Here is a 26,351-nt window from a genome sequence, read left to right on the forward strand (position 1 = left end):
ATTAAACAGAGTTTCACTCATAATCCTCTTTAAAACTAAGTAAATATTTCACACTGAATTGTTTATAAATACATGCGAGCACCGTGCATAAAACGTCATCATCGCAGCCTTAGCGAGACATTACTTGTAAATTAAATAAATTAAATTCCAATAAAAGGATGCAATAAGCGCAGAGTGTAATTTATCACTGCATATAATTCCTGGAAGAAGCTCCCCGCCCTGTTTTAAAAGATCTGAGCCAGTCAGTCATGCTGTAGCATATGAAAGTAGTGTATTTTATATTCTGAGATGTTTGTTTGCTTCCAAAGAGGACATTCCGATGTGGTGAAATGCTCCCCCCCCCTCCCCCCTCCCCCATGTATTATTCATATGTTGACGTCGGGAGCCGGCGCTGATCAAATGCGTCCCGTCGTTCACTGGCAGCCTCAGACACCCGCAGCTTGTAGCGCTCCGCTCTCCTCTTTTCTTTTTGGAAGGGGAAATCCCACAAGACCAAGGAGTTGTTTATGACTGAAGGGGGGGGGGACTAAAGACCGCTTCCACTTGGGACCTTTTTAAAACCACATTTCAACCTCCTGTTTCTGCATTCTTAATGCAGGGATGGAATGCTCTGCTTGCAACACTCTGAAGCGAAAAGACGTTGCCTTCTGTGCCCCATTTAACAGTCTGAAAGGAACTTTGCAGTGATCATTTGTATGAAATATCTCCAGATATCCAGCACGCCGCCACCTTTTTAATCCTTGTTTTCTGACTTTGGTTCATTGCATTTCAGAGGGTGGATTCCTCTCACTTCCTGTCAAAGGGGATTTCCTTAATGAGTTTGGTAGCTAGCTGTGGGAACAAGACTTTGCTGGTCGTCTGCTCTGCTTTAAAGGGGTCGTGTATTCAGCCCTGTGCGGAAGGTTCGGGGATGAGTTGTTGAGTTCCTCTTTTATGTGTCTTAAGACTTCCAGCTTAAATTCAGTCCAGCGCACCAGAACAAAGGCTGAGATAAGAACTGAAACGGTGGAACCGGACGTCCATCAAATGTCAGCTGTGCTTAATTATATCGGTTAATCCAAATATTTAACGAAGGACTCGGCCAGACGTGACTTATCGCAATCCCACCGCTGTCATGTTAGTTTTCTTTACGAGGAGGATACGTCTGAAATGATTCTCAGAAAACGTGAAGAATAACTTGTGTGTAAAAGAGTGTAAAAGTCTGACAACTACGCCGGCTTTCTGTGTGATGTCATCTCTCAACAGACCGTCGGACAAGTTCGAGACCTTTAACCTGTTCCAGCAGCAGGCCGTCCCGCAGATGAACCACGGCAACCACCACAAGACCCCGGGCCCCAACGCCACGCGACCCGGGGTCCACGAGGTCCTCCTGGAGCCCAGGCACCACGCCACCGGCGAGCGCTGCAGCTTCCACAAGGATGCCGCCGCAATGGAGCACGCCACGAGCGCCGCAGTCCTGGAGATGGACTCGCACGCGTCCCTCTCCTCCGACCACGTGGCCTCCGCCCTCCCGCAGTTCGACCACGCGTCGGCCTCGGCGCCCGTGTCTCGAGCCGCCTCCACGCTGCCCTCCGGCGTCTGCACGAGGAACGGCCTGGTGTCCACGCCCAGCCCCATCCTCGAGCCCAACGGGATCGCGGCGGGGACGTACCAGAGGGGGCCGGCGGCGACTCCCCCCAGCGACACTCCCAAGCAGGGGCACCGGAGAAACACACTGGAGCAGGTGGAGCAGTGGGTCAAAGTGCAGAAGGCGGAGCACAAAGGGTACGCCTCATGTTTAGTGTGTCATGGCGGTACAAGTGTATAAGTAGAGAGAAGCTTTCTGTGACCTTTTTAGTCGTCCTAATGTGTCATGAGCAGGTGTGCAGAGAATAAAATACTGAGCCTGTTTTTATTAAGATATACGATAGGACCAATTTCTTCCTCAATAAACTTTTTTTTAATCGAAGTTCAGGGTAAGAATAATATCCAAATATTCTTTTTATTGGTTTATTAAAACCTGCTTCTCAACAGCCCCCCATCCAGAGAGAACACCCTCCCTCGCCGCACGCCGCCGACCCAGCACAAGTTCCCTTCCATCGACGCATGTCAGACCCTGCCAAAGACGCCCCGCCAGAGCCCCGCCCCCGGCCGACTGGGCGAGTACAAGTACGCCCAGGACCGCCTCAGCCACTTCCGGCTGGCCCCCGACCCGGGGCCCAACACCGTCTGGCAGCTGTACGAGTGGCAGCAGCGCCACCAGTACCGCCACGGCAGCCCCACGGCGCCGCTCTACACCCCGGCCCCGGACTACCCGTTCGGCCCCCGGCCCCCCTCCACTGTGCCTCCCTCCTCCTCTGCGCCGAGGTCCGAGGGGCCGCCCCGCTGCGTGTCGGTGCCACCTTCGTCCGCGGACCTCCCTCCCCCGGGGCCCCCGCCCGGCAGCAGCAGGACCCTGTCGCCCACGCGGAGGCCGCACACGCCGGCCGGGCGGGTGACTGTCAAGCCCGGGGGCAACAGGTCCGCGGTGGACGTCCCCTTCGCTCTGTCCCCCCGCCGGGCCAAATCTCAGCTGCTTAAGGTAAAATAAAGGCGCACAGAAAAGCAAAGGAATGAGATTAGACATCTTGAGCATGAGCCTCGCACTCTTATCCAATCAAACGACGGCCGACCCAAATCCTCAGCTCCGCTGTTATCAACCCACAGATAATTATTCACATGCCCCCAGGGTATGAACGAATAGACGGAATTCTTCATCAACAGAGGAAAAAGCAGCAGGACTGCAGAGCAGTGCTGTAACGTATGAAGGAGAGACACCGTAATGCTAGCAGGACATTACTAATAAGACATGGAGAAGTCCTGCTGTGTGCATCGCGTGAGAAAATGTCCCCGTCCTGCCGGTTGTTTGTCTGCTTCCCGGTCCAGAACGGCGTCAGTCATTCTGATGGTGGACCTCTGCTCCACTGAACACAATCCTAGTTTCAGCAGCGGACTACTTTATGCAAACTGAGAAAACTAAAGCAACTTCATTAGAATTTTGCATATCACATTTCTGAAATTTAGTGAAAGAACACAAATATGCAAATTTCCGCCCACAACCACAAGCAACTCAATTTTGCCCAAAGATAATAAATAAAACAGTGATTTGTTATCAAGGTCATATGAAGCATCCTCTAAAAGAAGACATAGGATTATTTTGTTTTATTGCTTAAAGGCACATAGTCCGTTATTAGGTTCTTTATTCTCATCATCATATCCTAACCTCCTGTGTGTGTATTGTATTGCTGTACTGTATGTGTGTAAAACCCGTTGTCTATGTGTTGTCAGGCTGCTACTATCGAGAGACGGTCGTTGCCTCCATCCGGCTACATCACACACACAGTCAGTGCCCCCAGCCTTCACGGCAAAACGGTACGTCCGACAGACGCAGCATTGCAGATCGCCACATTCTAACAAGCAACATGCATGAGGCTCCGATTTAATTCGTCACTATTTGGAACATGGAGCAGAAACCCTGAGGCTCGACGAGGCCTGTGTGGGAGTGGTTAAGCTTCTTCTTCTTCACGCTGTGCCCAGAGGAACAAACCCGTAACACATACCGCCCCCGGTCTCCTTCGGCCTTTCGTCAGCACGGGCCCGCCGGCTGTCGCCGAGCATTGTGGGAGACACTGTCTGTCGTCTCCAGTGTGTTGCCGCGAGTTCTGCCTTTTGGTTTCGACGCCGTTAATCCTCTTAAATCCCGCTTAAAGTGGCCGCCGCTGCTCTGAAGGCCACTTTTTGAACGCTAGAAGCCTTCTGCCGTCGTTCGCCGTGCTCGGTTTTGACGCCAGATGTGTTGTACTGTGGTGCCCGACAGCCCGAGGAGCTCACGCTGCTCCTCATCCAGCTGCGTCGGCACCAGGCCAAGATGGCCTCCGCCCGCCAGCACGCGTTCACCCATCTGCAGCGGCTCAACGGTCCCACCGGCGCCCGCCACCACGACCACTTCCTCGCCACCAGCCCCCTCCTCAGCTCCGGCCCCTCTCCGGTGTCCCACCTCGGACATGTGAGCCTCTCAGCTCCCCTGGGCTCGTGCAACACCCAGGTGGGCCCCCCCACCCCCTCCTCATTTGACCAGGGGCTGGTAGAGGTCGCCACTAAACGCAGTGCAGGTCTGCACCAAATATATTTCAACACATAATTAACATATATTTCTTATTCTGAATTTTTGACGTCTTTCTATAAAAATCTCAGAATCCTTCATATGAACTCATCTTACACTCCTCTCTGGCCATTTCGAGCACAGATAACTGATGCTCTTCATTTTAATTAACTTCTTAATTGAAGGTACTCATTACTTTTCATATGGTAAGTATTTATTCATGGTATTACCACAAAATATTGTGGATCTTTTTGCCATATCGCTTTCCTATATTTGTAAACGTGATTGACAAAATAAAGTTGTATTTATTTGTAACCATGTATCTCGGTGCCGGATGATTAAGATCAAAAAACTGTGAGGATAAATAAAAACAAAGACACAAACGATAAAACAACAACAACAACAGCAGCAGCATCAATATCCAAGTGTCGGTGCACCAGTGGTGACCTCTACCCAGAAGCCCCGGCGCTGTAGCGGTGTGACCCCGGGCATGGTTGACCTGCCGGCCTTGCTTGCGTCATAGAACCATCTCCTTTTTCATGTGCTGCTCCGAGCCGGCCCGCCTCCATTCCGTGCTTCCAGTGAGTCTGTCCGTTAGCATGTCGCGCCGCCGGCTGCTCGACTCGTGGCGCTCTGGCTGGATGCGTCGGCCCTTTGGTCCTCTTGACTTGTGACTCTGGTGGTTATTTGTTGTTGTTGAGTGACCTGAGCTGAAGTCGAGCCGAATGCACCGATGTCTGAGTACCGGCTGCTTCCCATTGGATCTGGTTTGTGTCTTTGTGTGTTGCAGTAGGAGAACATTAGTTACCGGGCTGTTCCTCCATGTGTTGTGATGCATGTTGGCGCAGACACATAACGAGCATTCCTTCTTCAGAGTCCAATGGTTTCATTCCTGTCGACGGCTGTTTGTCTCCCTCTAGAGCGATGACACCTACATGCAGCTGAAGAAGGACCTGGAGTATCTGGACCTGAAGGTGAGAGAACCACAGCTCCTCCCGTGATCCCCGTTAGATGTTTTTTTTGCCGTGCCTTTAAAAAAGAAATGTCTCTAGCTCAAACTAACGCTTGCAAGTCGAGGTGCTCGGGCTCCTGCGAGACACAGCAAAAAAAAAGCTCCCCGGTAGACTTCTACCTCCTCTCATTGACCTCTGTGTCTCTGTGATTCTGACTCGCAGATCAGAGCTCTAGAGCCCCTGATCCTCGCAGTTCACAGTTTACTACTGCACTGCACTGCTGGGCCTCTCAGGCCTCTGATGAACGTAAGCTGTGTGTGTCCGTGTGCGACAGCCACGTTGCGTGTAGTACGTCTGTGACTGACTGTGTGTGTGTGTGTGTGTGTGTGTGCGTGCGTGCGTGCGTGCGTGCGTGTGTGCGTGCGCAAGTATGTCCAAGTGTCTTTGAGTAGGGACACATCCGTCTCGTCTGTGTGTGAGCGCGTGAGTGTCTTTAGATGAGGACCATCCCATTGCTTCCGGCTCCGCCTCCACGGCTTGAATGGCATCAGACGTCTTACCTGTGACCTTTGAACCTGTCCCCCTCCCACCCCCCCCGCGTGACGATGTTGCCGATGACGAGTGGGCATGGGACGGCTCGGCAGTGCATGTGTTGTGGCTGTGGCCCGGTGGTTGAAAAGCCAGCTGCTTCTACCATCGTCTCTGAAACGCTGCACCTCCTTGACCAGAACACAGGGCCCGGCGGCGTTTGTGGTCACAAACTGACCGGCTTCAGAGCACAAGAAAGGGCGGCAATCGGGGGAAACCTCATTGTGAAATTTGCACTTGTGCTCTGTTTCACAATGTTTTTCAAATGTTCCAGGAGGTTATTTTTGACCCAGTTATAGTCCACTATGTGTTCCTAAAACAAATGGCGTACTGTAGAGAGGTTTTCTAGTCAACTTGTGCAGGGCTTCAATGTCTCCATAGTCATTGTGTTGTTCATGGCAAGAGCAGATGTTGTGTGGAGGACGACCTCACTCGTGTTGTCGTATTCCTCGAGGCGGAGAGAACGCACCGCCGATAGTGTGTCTCAGCCTGGTGATACTTAGTGCGTAGCTGCTCTGCCTGTTCTCCCTGTTCCCCGTACCTCCTTCATCTCAGCCCCATCGTGCTCAGACGCGGAAATGCTTATTTTTCCATTTCCAGGTGGCCGGGAGTCAGACGCTGAAGGAGTCGGGGAAAGCTGTCAAGGTGGCAGAGAGTGACGTGGACGTAAGTGCGGCCTCGACAAGTAAAATGAGGGACATTCACCTTTTTCTCATCGCTTACTTAAGAAAAATCTGGCAAATGTATACAACGATTTTCTTTTGCTGATTTAGTTTGATGCGAAAAAGATAATCGAGTTAAAGCATTTCTATGAATCATTAAGATAACACATCAAATGTGAGGATAAAGTGAGACTTAGTTTGTACACAATGTGGAGAAGTAGAAAATGTAACTCAAGTCATTTCCAGGTCTGGATAAGAAAAAAGCGGTTTAAAGGCAAAGTAATGTTGGTTTAAAGACTGAGAGAATGTCTCAAAAATGAGGGGAAAAAAATGAAAGCGCATGTTGTTCATGGCGTTGAAAAGTAAATAAGGCAAAGACAAGTTATGGATGCTGAGAAAAGAGTGTGGGAGGACACGATAAAGTATTCCTCTGGTCCACGGGGGGCCACTAGAATGGGATGGTGTTAACAGGTGAGGGCCGTTTGTATCTATATATATCTCTATATATATATATATATATATAATATATAATCCAGACCGTGTCTCCAGCATGCGCTACACACGCGGCTGTTTCAACAACACCAGCGTGGAGACAACAGCATTCATTCACTTCATGTGAAAACTGCCATGTTATGAGGAGAAGTGCTGCTCGGATCACCAAGTGAGTTTGCATAGCCTCCCTTTCCCTCTCTTAGCTCCGTCTGCCCCCACCCCTGCAGGTGAAGTTAAGTCGGCTGTGCGAGCAGGACAAGATCCTCCAGGACCTGGAGGCGAGGATCAGCTCCCTGAAGGAGGACAAGGTACAAGCTCCGTTAGTACTGTGCACTCCCGATCAGTCACACGGTCAAATTGCGGCACAAGTCGACAAGCAGAACGTGGTTGAGGAATATGAGGGAAGGAGGGTCAGTATATTGATTTCGCAGACTGTTTTTCTGATTCTGGAGAGGAAAGGTCGTCATCTGTGCAGAAACACATGAAACAAACACACACACAAAATCTGCTGAGGTAAAGCGCACAAGTAAGAAGAAATCAAATGAGGTCTTATATTAGAAACATACTGCCCTCTGGTGGCATTTCCCATAGCGTGCCATCTGAACACTTTCAGAGCAGGTCGCAGGGAGGCAGGTCTTGTTGCTGCTTTGGTTGACCTCAACGTGAACGACTCCTCCCTCAGGACAAGCTGGAGGGTGTGCTGGACGTGTCCCACCACCAGATGGAGCAGTACCAGGAGCAACCGGCCCACGCGCACAAGATCGCGTACCAGCAGAGGCTGCTGCAGGAAGACCTGGTGTCCATCCGGGCCCAAATGTCACGCCTCTCCACGGTATGTATATATATATATATATATATATATATGTATATATATACATATATATATACTGTATATACCTGTACGGTGTATATGTGTCTTAACTCTTGCACCAAACACTACAGTCAGGGGGGCCGGGGTTGAAATGGATCATAACAATTGTGAATGTATGCAAACTGATGAAATATGAGGATTTCCTGTTAGTATTCACAAGTGTGCTGGATTAAGTGTGTGTATGTGTGTCCTTGGCATGCCTGTGAGGCAGTATGTGCCCGTACAGAGTGTGTGTATGCGCACCGATGCCTATAGTTACGTTTGTGTATCCACATCGATTTCTCTATGAGGACGCGTGTGTACTGACACTGTTTGTGTAACCTGGGACTGTGTGCGTCTGTCGGTGTGCTGCAGGAGATGGCACAGGCCTGGGAGGAGTTTGGCAGGTTGGAGAGATCAGTGGAGCAGCTGAGGACGGCGCTGCAGGCTCACATGAACCACAGCGCCACCCCTCAGGTGAGACCTGGTACTACAGCTCGCTTACTTAACTGTTTTTCAGTTTGGAGATCCAGTTTTTCCTCGTAGGCTGCGTTTCATTCACTGTCTCTGGCTTCGTAACGGTCAAAGCCAAACAAATAACTTCATGTTCACTGTATCCCGACAACAGGACATGTAAAAACTTCAAGCAAAAGATCAAGCTCTGATGGATTATTAAATCTGTGATTTTAAAAACTCAGATGAGTGTGTGTGTGTGTGTGTGTCACTCTGCAGCAAGAGAAAGCGGAGATGAAGCGAGAGCTGTGGAGGATCGAGGACGTGATGGGAGGACTGAGTGCCAGCAAAGCAAACTACAAGATCACCATTGACTCGGTCCAGAACCCAGGTGGGTAACCACGGCAATGCAGAAGGCTACTTTTTTGGGGGGAATAATTGAGAATTTTATACAATTGTTATCAAAATGAGTTTTTATGATGAGATACAACGTGACACTAGTTAAGAATTTCCACACCTTGATCCCTGCGCGTATTCTCGCCCTCTCACCAGAGAGGAAACTTGTGCCTTCGGCGTCCGACCTGGCCGTGTCTTCTTTGAGCACCGAAGTCCAGCCGCCGCCTCGTAGCTCCGCCCCCAGGATTCTCGCCCACACTTTGCCTCACAGCACGGTGCCAAAGTGGGTGAGTGTGCTCCTTCCCCACAGCCGGGACTTATTGCCGAATCGCGTGTGACGGCGTTTAAGGGTTCAACGCGGCAGCGGTTGTTTTTTTTCTAAAATGCCCACCCTTTTTTTTTCTAAAATGCCCACCCTCCCTGACCCCGCTGTCCAGGCGGAGGACGACGCCGCCCCCCCGAGGCCGCCGCTGCCTCGCCTGTGCGACTACGAAGAGACGCCGCCCGCGGTGCCGCCGCTCCCCCGGGAGGCCTCGGTCATCCGCCACACGTCGGTGCGAGGGCTGAAGCGCCAGTCGGACGAGAGGAAACGGGACAGGGAGAGCGGGCAGTACGTCGCCAACGGAGACTGTAAGGTACTCTCAGCTCCGTGGGCAGGAGGCCGTGTAGATGCACTACGGGGATTTTAGGGCACAATTGAGACATGCCGTTCTACAAAGAGTTTTTCTGGTTCCAGGCGGACTTGCGGTCTTACTTGAGTGAACCAGAGCTGCCGGGTCTGAGCCAACAGAACGCTGCGTCTGACGAGTACCAGTATTTCCAAAGCAAAGGTATCTGAAGTGTGTTAATGTGAAATCCATTTAACATTTAATAGAAAATTCCAGTTTTCATTAGTCTACTTACATGGCTCGTGGTTATTTCACATTTATTTATTTATTTCCAGGGAACAAACCCTGAGAAAAATGTAGTTGGCAAGCTTTAATATAATTGATTCAAACTTATATAGACCAGTGTATTTGTGTTAAGAAATACATATTTTCATTAGAAATCCAATTTCTTTAGAATCAAACATGATTTAAAAGATGTAGTGCTTATCTTCCGAATGCATTATCCCAAGGTAATGAATTGTATCGTCACTCACAAGAGTATAATAGTTCAATGTTTCATTCACGGAAGGTTATTCTAATTAATAAATAACACTTTTAATGAAATGAAAAATCATACTATTACTCTGCGCCAATTCAGCTGAGGAATGTATTTGACCGGTGTTGGTGTGTATATATATAATCCGTTCTAGTTGTTCCATTTAGTATTTGTGTGTTCGGTCGCTGTGTGGTTTCATTGTGCGCCTTTTTGTCTGGCTCTGCTGATCCCTGGCCTGTTCTTATGCACCAGGTCCGTCCGGGTGTCCGCTCCGACCAAACCAGTCCGACTCCATCGCCTCCTACGTCACCCTGAGGAGAGGCCCGGGCAGCGCCGCGCCCAGGGTGAGTCCACAACGCAACGGCTGCAGATCCCTGGTGATCAGCTAGCAAAGCGCTCCCTAACCCTCCCCCATCTCCAACCCCGTCCCCCGTCCCACCAGGAGCGACCCAAGAGTGCCTTGGAGCGCCTGTCGTCGCCCACGGAAGCTCAGCAGCCCCCCAGCGGCCAGCCGCGCGGGCGGATGACCGCGGAGGAGCAGCTGGAGCGGATGAAGCGCCACCAGAGGTCGCTGGTTCGAGAGCGCAAGAGGAACCTCAGCCAGGGCGAGCGCTCCGCCGTGGGCCTCTCCGCCTCCGGCGTGGGCCCCCGGCGCTCCTCCTCCTCCTCCAGACTCCCCTCCGGCACCGCGGACCCTCCGCCCTCCGTACGTTACCCCGTAGCCCCGCGAGGCAGCAGCAGACACAGGGAGCACCAGCACCAGCACTGCTGCTACACCACGCTCCAGCCCCCGGCCACATACTAACCCAAGCAGGAACCCTAACACGCTAGCCCCCCCCCGCGTAACCAGGGGTTCTTTGCGTTAGCACTAACATGCTAAAGGACGGGGGCTGAGTTAGCTTGGTTTACGCTTTAAGGACGATGGGAGGCCAGTTGGGCACAGGGAGGGGAGGGGGGACACTCTGGCAGCCCCTCCCTGTTTGTTTGATCTTGTTAGCACTGCCCCCTGGTGGCACCTCACTGACACGCTCCTGAATGTAGATCCACCGAGAAAAGGAGGAGATGGAAGGCATCACCGGAAAGTAGAGAGAAGAGCCCGTTTATGTACATCTACACGCCGTGTACTTGTACACCTTTTATTTATTTACTGAGGGATATTTTCAGTATACAGTTGTACAGTTATATTTTGTAGAGATTTGCTATATAGAGCATATAAAGGAGCGGGGGAAGTGTTGGAGAAATAAGTATTCAGGTTGATGGAATATGAAGAAAAGAGGCAATGCCAGTGGCACAAATCATGATCACACCTCCTTGCTTTCTTTCCTTCAAATGAAATCCAAGTGCCTTGTTTCTGCTGACTATCTTTTTTGCCTTTGTCCCAGATTTACCTCCTTAAATCAACATTTTAATTAATCAAGGTGGTCCGTAATGATGCGAGAGCTCAAAGGATGATTTTCTGTGTAGTAGGAGAGATGCTGCTCTTTTTAACCCCTAAAGGAACACTTTGACATTAAGACTAAACCTGCCCTTTGGTTTCCGTATGGAATGCTAACAATCCTAACAATCCTAACAATGTCAAAGTCTTCCGGTTAGAGAACACAATGTTTTTATGATTCCAGACTAAAATCTGCCAGTAATCAGACTACTTTTCCCTGAAGTTTAAATGTCACAGTGAGCAATATATAGTCTGCAATCGTCACCTTGTTTCAGTGCATATAACCATAAACACCAGAGCATTCTTAATTTTCTCTACTCCACCAGCATAAAACACGTTTACACCATTTTATATTTGAACTAGCATTAATACAGCCTTTTCCTGTGCACATTGAAATGTTATTTTCTATTGTTTAACAGTGGTTGATAATGACGTTGCCACAATTAGAGATCTGTACGCTCACAGAGATTTTTCAGTGGCCTATGCTATGCTGTTTTATGCATCATAAGTATACAGGACAGGTCCATGCCACAGGGCTGAAATGCAATAATAATAAGATAAGAATAGTAAGGAACAAGGAGCGGACAACTCCGTCACAAGATGGAAACAAAGTATTCTCCTATTTATGGTCTATTTGAGGATAATTTACTCATGAACATCATGTTGTATTGATGAAGACTTGAAACAAGCGCTGTAGACTATAAACTCATCTTTACTGCGTTTTATGTATGTTTGTTAAAATAAAGACATGCACACGCTAATACTCCCGGGAAATAATCAAATCCAAATTCAACCAAGTCGTTCCTTTCAAACAAGTGGCCTTTATTTGGGTTAATTGTACAGTTTAGCATTTAGTCTGCTGTCCGCTCCTTGTTTCACTTTTAACCCGGAAAGCTGTTGCGCTACATTGATATTTATCCTTCCACAGCTTCATCTAAGAACAACAAAGAAATAAATAGTTACAGGAGGGTGGAGAGTAGAAATCTAATAGAGAAACTAGAGAAGTGAACCGCTAATCGCCATCTAACTGTGTCATCGAGAAGCAACGCACAACTCTGCCCTCTTCTTTTCTATCATGTAGAGACTCGACAATAAAGAGTTCCTTGCTTCTCAACCTCCTCTTGGCTGTGTTCTTCCTAATCTGTCCCGGGGGGGGGGTTTGATGAATCTGTGTCCGCATGGTTTCTCTTTCTCTCTTCCCCTCTTCGTGTGAGTCTGTGAGTGTGTGTGTGTGTGTGTGTGTGTGTGTGTGTGTGTGTGAGTGTGATTCTCCTGGATGCTCAGAGCATGTTGAACACGTCGTGTGATCAGACCCCGCTGCAGGCTGCTGGAGGGGGAGCGATGCATGCATGACTTATGACTCTCCTCGGATGCTTACTCACAAGTACCTCCGTACCACACACACATACACACACACACACACACACACACACACACACACACACACACACACACACACACCAATCTGAAAATAAGAGTGGCACAAGAGAAGCATGTGTACAATTACAGCTTCCAGATGAATAAACCCAGTCTCCACTGCTCTTCTGCCACGGCTCCGTGTGGGTCGGTCTTTTATTTCGCTTAATTCAATTATATAAACATGTTGTGAGTCATTTTTTTTCATTGCTCTTTAAAAGTATTCAAGGCGACAGTGATTATTTGCATTGCCTATCTAACTGCAGGTTGTTCTTAATCATCTTTTGCTCTGATCTGCCCAAGATTCACTTTTTTACAAGCTGTTTGTTCAGTGCAAGAAATTCGATAAGCATCAGTGAATAATAACAAAATTAAAATAAATTTTCAAAATTCTTGCAAACTGCTTTAATACGTGTTTCATAACTAAATAATGAACTTTATTACACTGTAAACCTGTAGATCTCCTGTGGACACAATATTATAGACACTTCATCTACACTCAAAATAACGTTGAACATCGAGGGCCTTTTTAAACATGTTCAGGTTTTGGCGTCCGCTGCCGTCGTCTCCCTACATGCTTTGCACATAAAGTCCCTCCAAGTCCTCCTCACTGGCCTTTAAAGACTCAAACCACAGCAGCAGATCCATCTCTCGCTCTGCAGGCCGCGTGTGTAACCCCGACTCCTGCTGTTTCCAGGTGTTTGACTGGCAGGAGGAGCGACTCGCTGCCGAGGGTCAGAGCGACGAAGGGTGGAGTCAGGCGAAGGAGAGGGGGCGGATCCAGTCGGATGGGTGGGTGGTGGCGACGGCAGTGCCCATACGAGAGGTGGATGTGGAGCCTCTCGACTACGACCTGGATATCAGCCGGGAGGTAAACACTTATCGCTCACGGACAAGGGGGGCGGGACACGGATACATGCTAATCCTCCAACACGTAACTGTCCATCCAACAGCTGTCCAAACCGCAGAAAGTCCCCATCCCGGAGCGCTACGTGGAGTCGGACCCCGAAGAGCCCCTGAGCCCGGAGGAGGTGGAGGAGCGCTCGCGTCGGGCCCAACGCATGAAGAACCTCTTGGCCAAATCCAGGCACGCCGCCTCAGACAACGACTGATTCTACTCAGTGTTTTAATGGACTTCAAAATGCTGTGTTTGTTTAGAGAAAATCCAAATGCACGATTGACTCGCTGTGTTTGTGTCGCGTCTACAGTTTTCGGAGCGTGCGGGCGTCCGCCCCGCTGGACTTCGGCGAGCTGGACTCGGCTCTGCAGCAGCAGGAGAGGATCATGACGGCGTCCCACGCTCTGGCCGCCGAGGCCTCGCGCAAGAGCAAGCTGGTTGCCGGTCAGTGCACCTCAACTACCACAATGCATCACACGACACTCACATGGCGCTCTGTGGCCTTCAGGCGTAGGGTTTAATCATCCTAACCTTTGCCTAGAGGCAGGGTACAGGGTTGTCACGGAGACATGGCCTCAGATTGCTGTGATTTGTCCCCGGTGTGCAGGGGCCGAGGGGATGCAGAGTCGGGGAGCATGTCCAGGTACCCGCCGTTTCCCTCTCGGGTGGTTGTGTTTCACAGCTCGGTGTATCAGGAATGTGCACAGATTGGTGACAGAAGGGACTCAGACCCATCGGAAAAAAACATTCAGTTCAGAACAGGAAAACTAATCTGTGAGAATAACGGAAAAAGCTGATAGAAAAACCATATTTGACCTTTGGTGGCTCATGTTGAGGTTTGTGGCTTAGCCCCTGAGACCAATCCGTGTGCAGAGTGTGTTCTCGTTGTGGTCAGCAGGGGTCACGTGTCCCCCAGAGCTGCTTGGGTGAAGCGTGGTGGCCTTTGATGTGCGTGTTTTCAATGCGAAAAGGGGAAAATGAATGTTGAATTCTTGCAGGACGTTTGACATTCATACTGCTGACGCCTGCTGGTTTGTGCTGCTTCTGCTTTCCTCAGGAAGACTTTACCACCATAAAACACTTTATTGCATCACTCCAACGCCGGGAGTAGATGGTTTATTGTTTTATTGTTACTTTTAAATGCACATTTCGAGCTGGCACTCCTCTTCAATTCAATTTTATTTGCACAGACCGACTTCACGGACTTGCTTGTCCTCGGGGCTGTGAAGCATAAGACATCCTCGCCTTTAAAAAAAATAATGAAAAAACGCCCCTGAAAACAACTACACATGGAAAAAAGGAGAGTTTTCAGGCAGAGCTAAGGAGGAATCGCCCTCCCAGGAGGGATCGAAGTGCAGTGAAGTCAAAGGATGACATTTTTATAAAAGATTCTTCCAAATGACTCAAATCCACCAGAGACATTTTCCCCTGGAAGCGGTTTGTCCTCGATTCATGTCAACAATGGAAATGAAAGGTTTTCTTTATTCTTTTATTGAGGAATGTGAACAAAACAAACCCGATCATTAGACAATTCTACTGTGATTAAATGTGTGTTTCATCCAGTCAAAGAACCCACAAATGTGTTCTGTGTTTTTTTCGCGTCTCCAGCCAAAGCTGCAGCAGAGCACTGACCAGCGGAGACGATGCCGCGGCCGAGAAGACCGAGGAGCTCATCGCCTTACAACTCACTGACTGCGTCAACTAAATCTATTCATGCGTGGGCACAGGACACCTTTCTCTAGTTTTGATTGCTTGTTTGGAAACAAATTCTGCACAATGCACAATTAAGCAATAATAATTTATAACACAAGTTATTTAATCTGCAATTTGCCGTATTGTCGTTTTTATGAGTGAATAAGAGTGAGACGAAAGCCAATGCCGACGTGTTGCAACTACAACTACAGCCCGTTATTTATTACATTGTTTGGCTTAAAGTGCTTGTTCAACTCTTACTGTACATTTTCTAAATAACAATGATCATGCTCCAACGTACATGCATTAGAATATAACGTGAATTAAAAAGTGAAATATTCTGTTTTCCTGAAAGTCAATTATTTTTAAAAATAATAATACATGTCTGTCCGTCACACTCATTTGTTATCAGCTAAATAGATTAGAGCACAAAATATTGGGAAAATATAATGCTACTTATTGGTTGTTGGTTTGAATCTGTTCAGCTGGAAGTAAATAGCTCGCTAGGTGATGTCGACTCTTTCTACATGCAGAGGCAGTTTTCAGCAAGAGAAAATAAAGACAAAGTACAAATATTGTTTTTTTTTTTTTTTTAAGCAAAATGTTTTCCACTAAATATACAATTGACCAACAAGCCTCGTCTGTCGTTTCCTCCTTGTTGCTGCTGCGTCGGGTCGGTGCACGGATTGACAACATGTCAACTTGTCATCAACTTGATGATTACATGTCATTTCGCTGACGCTTTTATCCAAAGCAACTTACATTACAATTTACTGCCACTAAATTAAGAGGCCGCATGCTTGCTAGCTAGCTAGCTCGCTAAAATGACAACGGTTAAATTAATTAAATAAACGACCTTTCTTCATTCGCACATCGAGTTGTACGAAGAACCAACTCTCCGATTGGACCATAGGATGTCGGAATGAATAGCATCTTAAAAGCAAAAAGCCCTGTGAAATCCCTTCATTTTCCCCATGATGTAGTGCGTTATTGGTTTGAGCCTTGATTTATTCGATGCATGTGTTTAGTGAACGTTTACATTGCATATGTAGGGGTATTTAAGGGTATTCTCTTAGGCAGAACCCCAGCCTGAAGCCGCTCAGAGTGCCAGCTGACCGTTCCAAGACAGATGGATGTCTTCTCATTCTGACTGTTGCCAAGGAAACAATCGTCCCCTTCAAGCCGTTCCTGTAGCGAGCCACAGAGACAGACCGTCTCTACAGAGGACCGGTCCCCAGTCAGTAAGTCTCTCTGGGCTCCATAAGCTCACATGCATGCAAAGAAAGATTTTCTTACTTTTACTCAATATTTTTTAAATTTTCAACCCCCATTAATGATTTTTTTTTACAAAAATATATATTTACACTTTTGACGTCAAAAAAATATTTTCTATGGAGTTTTTCCATGAAACTATTTGACTTTGTTCCCAATATTTTTTTGACGTAATATTTCAAAACTTTTTTTCAAATACTTTTTTTACTGTTTCAAGACCTTTTTTGACCAGATATGTTTTTACTTTTATCATTACATTTTTTCAACCTATTTGACTTTTCCTGAGAACAAATGTCCTCACTACTGTAAAGCTGAATGGGTATCAGCAGGAAGAATGCTGATACTTTGTAATACCTACCAATCTACCATCAATTCAGCTCATCCATCGTGACGTCAGCTTCTTGGACTCGTTTGGGATGACTGCTCTTCTCCTGTAGTTGCTTGAAGAAGAGTCCTGGTTGTACCCAACTTCTTATGTTTAATGATCATTGGGGCCATTGCGCTCGGAATGGATCTGAAACTGTAGCCCAGATCGGCACCTTCTCACAAACCTGCCTGAGCTCTGCAAACAGTCGCTTTCAGCTCTGATTGGAATTGTGTGTGTGTGCGCCTGTTTCTTTCAGGTAAATTACCCACATGTGACCTAAATTCAACAAAACGCTGCACTGAGAATCTTCCGTTAGGGTGAGAACATCTGTGCTGTGTTCAAGGAAATCCCACCAGCATGTTGATTAAAATGTACAAAAGGTCACGTGAAAGACTTGACACCCTCCCTGGAGATGGGATCCAAAGAGGGAATTTTTATATTTATTGATAAGAACATTCCCGGCAGTTCACATATCACTTCGGTAGACAAAATGAACTGTTTCCTCTATAGAGAATTACTCTTTGTGACAAGGGCAGTGGTTGGTTAAATACATGTTCCCTGTCCAGGTAAAGGGGACCTTGTTATGAATACAATGAGCCAAGAGGAAAAAACAGTCCTACATGGAAGCCACTTCCTCAGGTTAAAGTGCCAAGCAGCAGCAGATTTAATACAGACACTTTCCTTTTATTGGTTTTCAAACAAGAATTCACAAAATGTACAACGTGTACACCAATCACGCCACGTGGAAAGCGATCCCGTTCCTCCAACATCATCCGTGGAAAATGCAGTGAAGTGTTAAAATGTTCAAAAGAAATAAAAATGGAAGTATTTGCCACCTTGGCTTTTCGGACCACCACCCACCCAAAAGCAGACTTCTTTAGTTTGCAGATTCTTCCCGAACACACGCTGCAGGATGCGGCCCAGTGACGGGCGCCTGAGCGGAGAACCAGATTGCCCGCAGCGAGAAGCAGCGACTGGCCCGACGCCTACAGCGAAACAAACGTCAAAATGTACAAATTTCAGATTACAAAAACTAGTTCCCCCACCCCGCAGCCCTAAGCCGACTTCCCGGACGCCACTTCGACGCCGCCTTTCCGCTCTTCGTCGCTGGTGTCTGAGCTGGACGCGGCCTCGTCGGAGGTCTGTTTCTGTGGATCGGACTCGCTGCCGTCGCTGTGGCTTTCTGCGGGTTTATCTTCGCTGAAGGACTTTTCCGGCTCTGTATCTTTTAACTGACCGTCCACTAGCGGGGAGGGCAACGAGTCTCGCTCCGGGGAGGGCTGTGAGGAAGAGGACAAAAATATATATCAGTAAATACTCATGGCTTTACCCCAGGATGCCTGGAGTGTAAACACATGACCCTGGGTTATGGGGGATAATCCAGCCTCGGGCTAAAGAACAAAAAATTGTTCTGCAGTCTTTCTATAGAAAACAATAGTGAATTATTACCGTTCCCTGCATCATACTATTTATTAGAATTCTAAAACGTAATTTCTAGTGATACAATATAGTAATGGTTTAAAATTAAGTTTAGTTGAGTTTCCAATTATATCTGATAGTGTAAAATAGTTGCTAGTGACTGCTAAACAAACACAGTGTGGATTAAATTACAAGATGTGTTGAGACATTGTTTCACTAGAAAACAGCAGCAAAAGTGAGCATGCGGTCAATCAACATTCAGATGAGGGAGGTCTGTGGTAAATCAATTAAAAACATGTCTGGCGAGAGAAATGAACGGCCTGACCCCTCACCTCGCTGAAACCCAGGCCACAGTGTCTCCTGTTCCGGCCCGAGAGCTTCCCATCCATGCTCTGCTGGTACTGCATCTCCAGCTGATCGTTCATCTGCTTATCTTCCCGCCCTGCAGAGGAGACACCAGTAACAGCAGGCACACCCAGCCAGTACAGGCCTATCCATGCGTGGATAGATCTGTGCAGCGGATGTGTGGTGGGGACGCCGGGTTAATTGCATTAGGCATAAGTACGAGGCAACAAAGGGACAGTAGTTTGGATGTGGTCTTACATACAAGCAGGACATAATATGGCATTTTACAGAAGCGAGATAAGGAAGCCTACCACTGCGGAAGTGGGACGTCGACCTGTGGTCGCCAATGACGAGGCGTCCTGTCGGTTCTTTCTGGAGAACAAAGACATCATCGAAAAACAGTTATAAACGTCCATTTATCTTTTTAAGTGCTCAAATACTGAAAGCTTAGTAATCTGAAATACACAAAGCGAACCTTGCCGGCGCCCATCAGACGTAAAAACTTCTGCTTCCTTTCATTGCTTCCGAGATCCGCTGCTGCCCACTGGGTGGACCCGTCCTGCCGGGACAAAACATCACGTTGACTCATGCACAGTATTATAATATTTGAGAAATGTGAGAAGACCATCAAACAAAAAAAAAAGTAAATGACAAGATAATCCCAAGCACACATGGAACAATGTAATATATAGTCACACTATGCAACCACATCGTACGGGATCCATTGGAGTTATGTCTTTAGTTATGAGAGAGTATGCAGCTTTTGTTTAAAAAAAAGAATTGTGAAGAATTAGGGGATTCCACTGTGCTGCAAGGAGTTTGCCACCACGCTTCACCCAAGTAGCTCTGGGGGACACGTGACCCCTGCTGAAACATTGTGTATGATTGCATGTTTAAAGCTGCATGCTTGTCTTCAATATTTATATTATATGCATATGAGGTGCTTTAAATCTGATTCATTCTGTATTTTTCCTGTTTTTGTGATTTGTGGACTTGGCAGTTATATGCAATCGAGAATATAACCTCAGTGGTTCTTAGAGGAAAAGGATGCGGTCATTGAAGGGAAAAACATCTGTCAAAAATAAATAAATGCCACAAATTCACTTAATGTGATACACCGTAGCACAACGGGTGATCGGATATTTTAACAGTAAAAGGTGATTAAACTTCGGTGTCGGGCTGCAGACAATAACATGTTCAGATTTCACGATAAAGCGCTGCAAGAATTGCGTTAGCAAACATGCTAACTAAATGCTAGCTGTACCAATAACTCATTTACGAATTGATGTCCATCATTTTACTCACGTCATTTGGAGACACTGGTCGTTTCATCCCATGCCTATTATCTGGAAAACTCATTATGAACGGAATTTTTAGTAAAAATGTCAATGAAATGTGATACCACCTAGCAAAGGCTAGCTGGATTGTCAACAACCCTGCGTGTTGCCACTTCCGGTTGCGTCTTCTTCTACGTTTGTCCTGCAGTCGGCTAGACCAACACTCTGCTGCCACCTACAGGTGGCCTTGTGTTGCACCCCCTAAAACAGAAAAACTGTCCATCAAATTCACCGAAAGACAACATTTAGAAAACACGTTTGCCACTCTGACGCTGTCGTATTCCATAATATTAAATTATAATATTTTATATTATATCTTGATCCGACGCATCAAATGCAAAAAAAGTCTAAAGGCACAAACAAAGAAAAATACATATATATTTGTATCTTACAGCTTGCTATGCGTAATACTAGTTACTCCCTAACCCTTCAGTATGAAAAAGTCAATTAGCCCAATGAAATTCTCCATTGTCAATCTAAATGTCAAGAAGGTTTCTTAAAGGGACTTAAAAGAGAAGTGAATTGCGTGTGTGATTCACAACACAACAACTCATACAGAAAAATGCTGCTGTTTATATTTTTTTAATGCAACAAAATAAATTCTTGCTTTCAAATAACTATGATTAATTGATTGAGGCTAATTAATTGTTAGTAAACACATGTCTCGGATATTTAATGACAGAGTAGGAGAGCAAGGAAAGACAATTATTTATCTAGCCTTGCACATTTCATACTCAGAGGCCACCCGAGGTGCTTTACAGAATGACGTTTTTAAGATAACGAATTACAAATATATAAAAATATAAAATATAACAATTACAATTACAAGAAATGGAAATACAAATAGAAAAAACGTCTGAATAAAACCCCAATTTCAGTATAAGTAAAACATGCTATTCCCAATCACTTCCCTCCCAAAGCTGTCGTGGACGGCCTGCATCAAAGCCGCCAGAAGGGGGCGTCAGAGAGTCCGAGAAGCGCGCGCCCCTCCAATAGGCCGCAATAAGTCATCCGGAAAGAAAACGATGCGTTCTGGGCCCCCCCCCCCCCCCCCCCCCCCGTTTAATTAAATTAACACGGCCTGTAAAATTGATGAAATTGAGTTACGTTTGCTTAATTGATTGATTAACTGTATGTTTGTTTTGTAAAATGAAGAATAATCAAACTTTGGCGACTTTGAAACTTCAAAAAAGAGGTGCTCCATTTTGGACCACAGAGCAATTCTATCCCCAAACACAGCTTTTATTACGATAATCGACCAGTGCCATCAATAACGTATTGTGTGTGTTTCAATGTGGTGATTTCTGGCGAGCTTATAAGGGAAAACATGTGGCCACTATTAGACAACAGCAGTAAAGGCATTGGGCCTAATTTTATCAACTTGTATTGAACATAGATGCACACGCACAGACGTGTGCCGGCACATGGACACTTGCACACAACATGTAGAAAGAGAGTCAGTGTGCGTCTGTCTGTGTGTGTTTTAGAGAGAGACAGAGAGAGACAGAGAGAGAGAGAAAGAGAGGGAGGAGGGGTTATCCCGCCTCTGCCTCTTTACCCGACACTGCCCCGCACTCTCACTTAACCTCCACTCAGTGCCGGACGGGAAGATAACTTAAAGTAGTTTTTTTTATTTTGAAGTAGACCCTCCTCCTCGCTCACCGTCGCCCTTGACAACGACGCCGACGCGTCTTATTCAACTTTCAGCGCAAACAGAGGAGTTACTCAAGTCCCGGAGCCGCTCCAGCGATGGTGACTTTACGCACGGGATCTGAAGGCTGCTCCAACTGACCGCTCTTGTTTTTCTCCTCCTCGCTGAAACTCTTCCTCATCGCCCGCAACGATCTCCAAGTTTGTGTGTGTGGTTTTTTTTTGTGCCGGAAAACAACGCAGCGAATGCCCAGTCAGTGAATCCAGGTAAGAGACGCCCTGTTGCATCGCCGCCGGGTACACGCGCGTCCTGTCGCAAGTGCGGTGCGCACTTCGGTTATCTCTGCAGCACAACAAGCTGCGATGACAGCGGACAGCGGGTGGAAGGGGGAGTGGGGGCGGGGGGGGGGGGCATTGTGTCTTTGAACCTGCGGGTTGCACCGTGATTAGGCTGCGTGGACCCCACTTTTCATTTGTTGTTTGTTTAGAAAATAAAAGAACAAGGAATAATAATTGTGTGTGGTAATTTATGCATGTTTTTTTTTTTTTACCAAAACTATATCCGTGACAAAACAAGGAATTTTAAAAACCGATTGGCACGAGTTAATTGTAATTTGTGTTCACTGGTTGTAATCAACGACACACGTGCTAATTATAAGATACATCCGTTATTCCACCTGTAAGTTGATATCCAAAATGCTAATAATAATCACACTTTCATTTTTGGGGGCCGACGAGGTGCTAAAATGAAATAAAGTGTAACATAAATCTGTGCTCCCGGAAAACCACAGAGCAGAAAAGTGTCTTATACGAACTCGTGGTATTGAATGTGCATTTCAATCTTATTTCTTTATCCTCCAAGTTTTAATTGAAATGTTTACTTCCAAAATAATTAAACTCTCTTAATTCAACAACAACTATATAGTGCATGAAAGGGCAGAAACCTCGGTTTAAGCCGTCCTGCACGCACTAACAGTTCACGCGGCTCTGCTCCATCACAAAACAATTCAACGTGCAAAAAAGGCTCTTTACAAATTTAACACCTTTTAAAAGTTGCAATTTTTTAATTTCCAAGCATTTAAAAAAAGTTGTCAATAAATTGGGGACTTCCTAAAGTCATCCCATAAGCCCCACTGGGATCTCTGGGAGGACACTTCCAGCAGTTTCTTCTGTCTCCGCGGACAGGCTGCAACTCCACGCGCGCATGTTTGATTTAATCTGCGCTGCTTTGTGCTTTGTGTACTGGAATGTAACAGAGATGGGGACAATAATGGAGACAAAAAGTGCGCCGTCTTTGGGGCCAAAGTTAACTTTCCCTCCTGGGGTCACGCCGCCTGACCTCATTAATTAAAATAAACTGGGAACCCCAAAACGGACACATTGGGTCCATGATGTCCAGTTGCCTCCAGATCGTTAAAACTTCGCGCCGCGCGTCTTAACTCGGGTTCCAAAGCCGGTCAGTTGTGAGTTAAGCACCCTGATAGAGTGACAGGCGTGCACAAAGTTACTACACCATGCCCGCGTGTAAGTGAGCCGTGCACGCGGGTACAGTTCTTTTTTTTGGGGGGGGACAATGCGCATGAGACAGAGGGCACGGGAGGATAAGGCGCACGCCGACGGGCCTGCGGGCGGCCGATAGGGCCACTTCAGGGTGTTCCCCGCATTCAGAGCCGCACTACACCTCCCAGATAAGCCGCTGCTCGCCTGCAGATAAGCAGCTTTCACAGAAACAGAGCGACCGAGACAGAGAGAGATCGCGGAGCGAGTCAGGAAACCGCTGAAGAGGAATCGCACAATTGTTTCCCCCTGATTTGTAAAGCAACTTCATTTGGAGTTGGCCGCGACTTTGTTTTGTTTTGTTTTGTTTGCACATCAAATCACTCCGCTATTCAGATTTAAGTGCGCGGCTGGACGGATCCTCCGGTTGCCCGTTCGGACCACGTCAATCACGTCAATCTCCCAACAAGTTGTTCACTTGTTTGGACCGCTGCGGGACAGTTTATTGACACCCTCCCACCCCTTGTAAGTGAGAGTGTCTGTCTGAAAAACAATCCGAGCGAGAGGGGGGTCGGGTGAGAGGGGGGGGGGGGGGGGCTCCGAAGCTGATCTCCTGTGGCATTTTGTTCTGAGCAGGTGCTGCGGGCTGAAGCTCCCTCATAAGGTAAAGTGGCATTAGAGCGTCCAAATGGCACACTTATATTTAGGCTGCCGATTCAGCACACTGTGCCGGGCTGCCCGGCCGCGCGCTCTCCGCTGTCTGACGGGGACGAGCAGCCTTTTGCTTTTTTCTTCTTCTGTGGAAATCCGCGCTGACAACAGGCGGCGGGGCCCTGTGTCTCCATCGGGGGCGGAAAATGACCCCGTGTCAGCAACACGGGGTCATTTTGAGCCGTGCGTAAAATGACCCATATTACTGAAGTTAAGCTTAGAAAGTCATGTTTTAGGTAATTAAACCCAACCGTGATGTAATAATGATTTATTTGTACTCACATTTAGTTTGTCATATGGGATTCATTTAATTTATTAGAAGGAATTTATGTTGTTCTTCTCTCATTTTTTCTGTTTTTATTGTATTTATTTTAATTTTCATAAAGGATTGTCTGTTGAAAATATAAGCATCTTATTTTTTGGGCCTCAGGAATCCTTTTCATATATACTAACCTAACAATCCGAAAAACCCAAAGAAACATTTACTAAAAGTCAGACTGTAATATATTTTTCTCTACCTGCAATTTTAAGCTCTGAGAATGCACACGCTGCAAGGCCGACCTCAGGATATAATTGTCATACTTGGAACTCCATCCATTGCTCCCACGTTATTCCAATACGTCGCATATTTCTTTGATTCTGAGAGGCCTGTTTTCCCTCCTCGGGTGTCACCCAGAGGGACTCTTGAGTGTCAGAGAGACGGGACGAGCAGTGGGAGAGACTGAGAATGAAGAGATGTGATGGCTGAGCGAAGGGAGAGATGAGGGGAGCGACTGAGCAGAGGAGGGTCTTGGATTTTGAGATTGCATCTGTGAGATTGCATCATTTACCACACGTCACCCTGACATGCCAAAGCGAAATAATCACAGCTATCGGAGGCAGCGTTGCGTTTAACCCCTCCGGCCACACTTTTGATTTTATTCTATTACCGCCCATCTTCCGCCTGAACGCCGTGTTTGCACATTCAAGTGTTTTTTTTTTTTTTTTTAAGACGTCCAATCACCATCATTGGAAAAAAACGTTGCTCCACCGCCGCCGAACCAGAGAGTCCTGATTATTTGTTTTCGGGCCCTTTGATAAAAAACACATCAGCCCCCAAATTGGACATGTGTTGTGCAAACACAAATGAAACATTTAGCCCTACGTATTTCTCCCCGGGTCCTAAGTGCATATTAGGCAGCCTATACTTATCTGTGGCTCGACGGTAACACCCAAATTACACCGTTGATGCTGGAAAAGAAAGGTTGAGGCCTCCAGAGAACGAGCGCTCGTAAGTTCCTAAAACCACAAGGCAAGCTTAGGTGCGTGCGTGTGTTTCCTGTTAATGCGTGCGTGTTTAAAGCATGTTCCGTTAAATGTCCCTCCGCCTATGCTCGTGTGTATTTCTACATCTAAGTGTACTTAGGATTGATGCATGCTCGCGGGTCCATGTGCACACCGAGGTGTGTTTGATGTGTCCTCGCCATGTGTGTCTTTTTTCTGGGCGTATGTATGTATGTTCGTGTATGTTCTTCACTGTGTGTCCTGCTGGGCGTACTGCTCCGTGATGACATTCCTTCCTCTGTTCTCCACCAGCGCATAACCTTGGAAGCAGACCCCCCCCCCCCCCCCCCAGAGAGTAACGAGGGGCTCATTCTCCTCTCTCTCAATGCTCGAGGTAACCGTCCCTTTCCGCCGCCGACCCTCCAGCACCTGCTCTTCGCCATCCAATTTTCAATTTCCAAACGGAAGCTTACCTGCCACCAGTGACAAGGTTCCCTCTACCCCCCCCCCCCCACCCCCCTCCTTCCCATCCGCTTCCAGTTTAACGCGTAAGGACGACGTCTTTGTTCGGGTGTCCTTGTAGCTAGGGTTCAAGAAGGTTATCCTCCTCCTGGGCCTTTTTAACACCCCCCCCCCCCCTCATGACTCATTTCTTCAGGCATCAGGGTGGGTGTCACAACGACAAAGGCCATTATGTACCTGCAGAGGGATTGAGTAAGATTTATAGATGTGTGGTTTACATAAGAGCCTTTGACTGCTGCAGTGTCACAAAGCTGGCGTCCCGCCTCAGGAGAAAATAACAAGCGGGCGGATTAAACACACTCTTAACTTCTTAGATTGTGATTGTCGCCGATGTGCGTTTGTCGGCGTTTGTCGGCAAAGCGCAGCATCGCTCCCGCTGCTCGCCGACTTTTCCTCACGTGGGAAAAAGACTCTCCCGCAGCACACGAAACAGAGCTGCCGCCCCCCTCAGCTGCTAAATGTATTTAGAGACTTTTTGAATGTGCCAAACAATCAGACTCATCATATAGGCAGAAGTACTGCTGGGGAAGCAGGCTCAATGCACCCTGGGAAGTAAACCTAAATGTTCACCCTGAATGCTTCTTCTTCCAGTATTCAAACCTTTTGGGAAAGATTTTCAGGTCGATCCGACCCCGCTGACCCCGCTGACCTGTCTAAAACTGATGTACCCTTTTCAGAGAAGGACACAAAAAGAGAGAGAAGCGTGTGGGTTTCAATTTATCTGCCCAAAATATGTTCCAATTAAGGTTTTCTTTCCAATGGATTTTGGAATAAAGAATAAAGGTCCTTTGTGAAATGGAAACCCAGCATGGAGATCAGACAGGAGTTCAGGCCACTTTTTCCAAACTGTCAACAGTTGTGGGGTATTTT

At 47.2% G+C, this 26,351-nt stretch overlaps 3 protein-coding genes across 22 annotated transcripts in view; 2 read left to right on the forward strand and 1 right to left on the reverse strand.

The window, feature by feature from the left end:
* The window catches only part of LOC120809236 (pleckstrin homology domain-containing family A member 7), a 73,801-nt gene extending 58,069 nt beyond the window's left edge, over positions 1-15,732 (forward strand). For 5 of the 10 annotated variants that reach the window (XM_078083223.1, XM_078083224.1, XM_078083226.1 and 2 more), the window contains 19 exons: positions 1,246-1,764; positions 2,014-2,560; positions 3,307-3,390; positions 3,836-4,063; positions 5,041-5,094; positions 6,262-6,327; positions 7,043-7,123; positions 7,498-7,647; positions 8,041-8,142; positions 8,398-8,509; positions 8,671-8,801; positions 8,952-9,149; positions 9,251-9,344; positions 9,910-10,001; positions 10,100-10,363; positions 13,206-13,379; positions 13,462-13,595; positions 13,717-13,850; positions 14,014-14,376. In XM_078083223.1, the coding sequence (XP_077939349.1) occupies positions 1,246-1,764; positions 2,014-2,560; positions 3,307-3,390; positions 3,836-4,063; positions 5,041-5,094; positions 6,262-6,327; positions 7,043-7,123; positions 7,498-7,647; positions 8,041-8,142; positions 8,398-8,509; positions 8,671-8,801; positions 8,952-9,149; positions 9,251-9,344; positions 9,910-10,001; positions 10,100-10,363; positions 13,206-13,379; positions 13,462-13,595; positions 13,717-13,850; positions 14,014-14,177 (3,328 nt within the window). In that variant the 3' untranslated portion in view covers positions 14,178-14,376. Of the gene's footprint in view, positions 1-1,245; positions 1,765-2,013; positions 2,561-3,306; positions 3,391-3,835; positions 4,064-5,040; positions 5,095-6,261; positions 6,328-7,042; positions 7,124-7,497; positions 7,648-8,040; positions 8,143-8,397; positions 8,510-8,670; positions 8,802-8,951; positions 9,150-9,250; positions 9,345-9,909; positions 10,002-10,099; positions 10,364-13,205; positions 13,380-13,461; positions 13,596-13,716; positions 13,851-14,013; positions 14,377-15,014 lie in introns of those variants that run through there. The other 5 variants (XM_078083227.1, XM_078083231.1, XM_040162902.2 and 2 more) reach the window with 4 other exon arrangements.
* A 1,668-nt stretch (positions 15,733-17,400) lies between these two features.
* Positions 17,401-20,040, reverse strand: cxh11orf58 (chromosome X C11orf58 homolog). Its single transcript, XM_040162993.2, has 5 exons — positions 19,807-20,040; positions 18,977-19,060; positions 18,813-18,873; positions 18,489-18,598; positions 17,401-18,017 (listed from the first exon to the last, which is right to left on the reverse strand). Exons 1-5 carry the CDS (start codon positions 19,858-19,860, stop codon positions 17,793-17,795), a joined length of 534 nt encoding a protein of 177 aa, XP_040018927.1. The 5' UTR covers positions 19,861-20,040; the 3' UTR covers positions 17,401-17,792.
* A 1,185-nt stretch (positions 20,041-21,225) lies between these two features.
* Positions 21,226-26,351, forward strand: part of LOC120809203 (transcription factor SOX-6-like) — an 83,210-nt gene continuing 78,084 nt past the window's right edge. For 5 of the 11 annotated variants that reach the window (XM_078083232.1, XM_078083235.1, XM_078083244.1 and 2 more), the window contains exon 1: positions 21,395-21,755. The gene's annotated coding sequence lies outside the window, so the exon portion shown is untranslated. Of the gene's footprint in view, positions 21,756-25,271; positions 25,354-26,351 lie in introns of all 11 variants that reach the window. The other 6 variants (XM_078083238.1, XM_078083241.1, XM_078083242.1 and 3 more) reach the window with 2 other exon arrangements.

This window comes from Gasterosteus aculeatus, chromosome X (assembly GCF_964276395.1).
Source record: "Gasterosteus aculeatus chromosome X, fGasAcu3.hap1.1, whole genome shotgun sequence".
Taxonomy (NCBI): Eukaryota; Metazoa; Chordata; class Actinopteri; order Perciformes; family Gasterosteidae; genus Gasterosteus; species Gasterosteus aculeatus.

Excerpts from the sequence above, each read along its gene's own strand:
- cxh11orf58 (XM_040162993.2), bottom strand. The coding sequence starts at position 19,860 with ATGAGTTTTCCAGATAATAGGCATGGGATGAAACGACCAGTGTCTCCA. Across the intron at positions 19,061-19,806 it reads GACCAGTGTCTCCAAATGAC|GACGGGTCCACCCAGTGGGC; the intron begins GTGAGTAAAATG and ends TTGTCCCGGCAG. Across the intron at positions 18,874-18,976 it reads GTCTGATGGGCGCCGGCAAG|AAAGAACCGACAGGACGCCT; the intron begins GTTCGCTTTGTG and ends TTTGTTCTCCAG.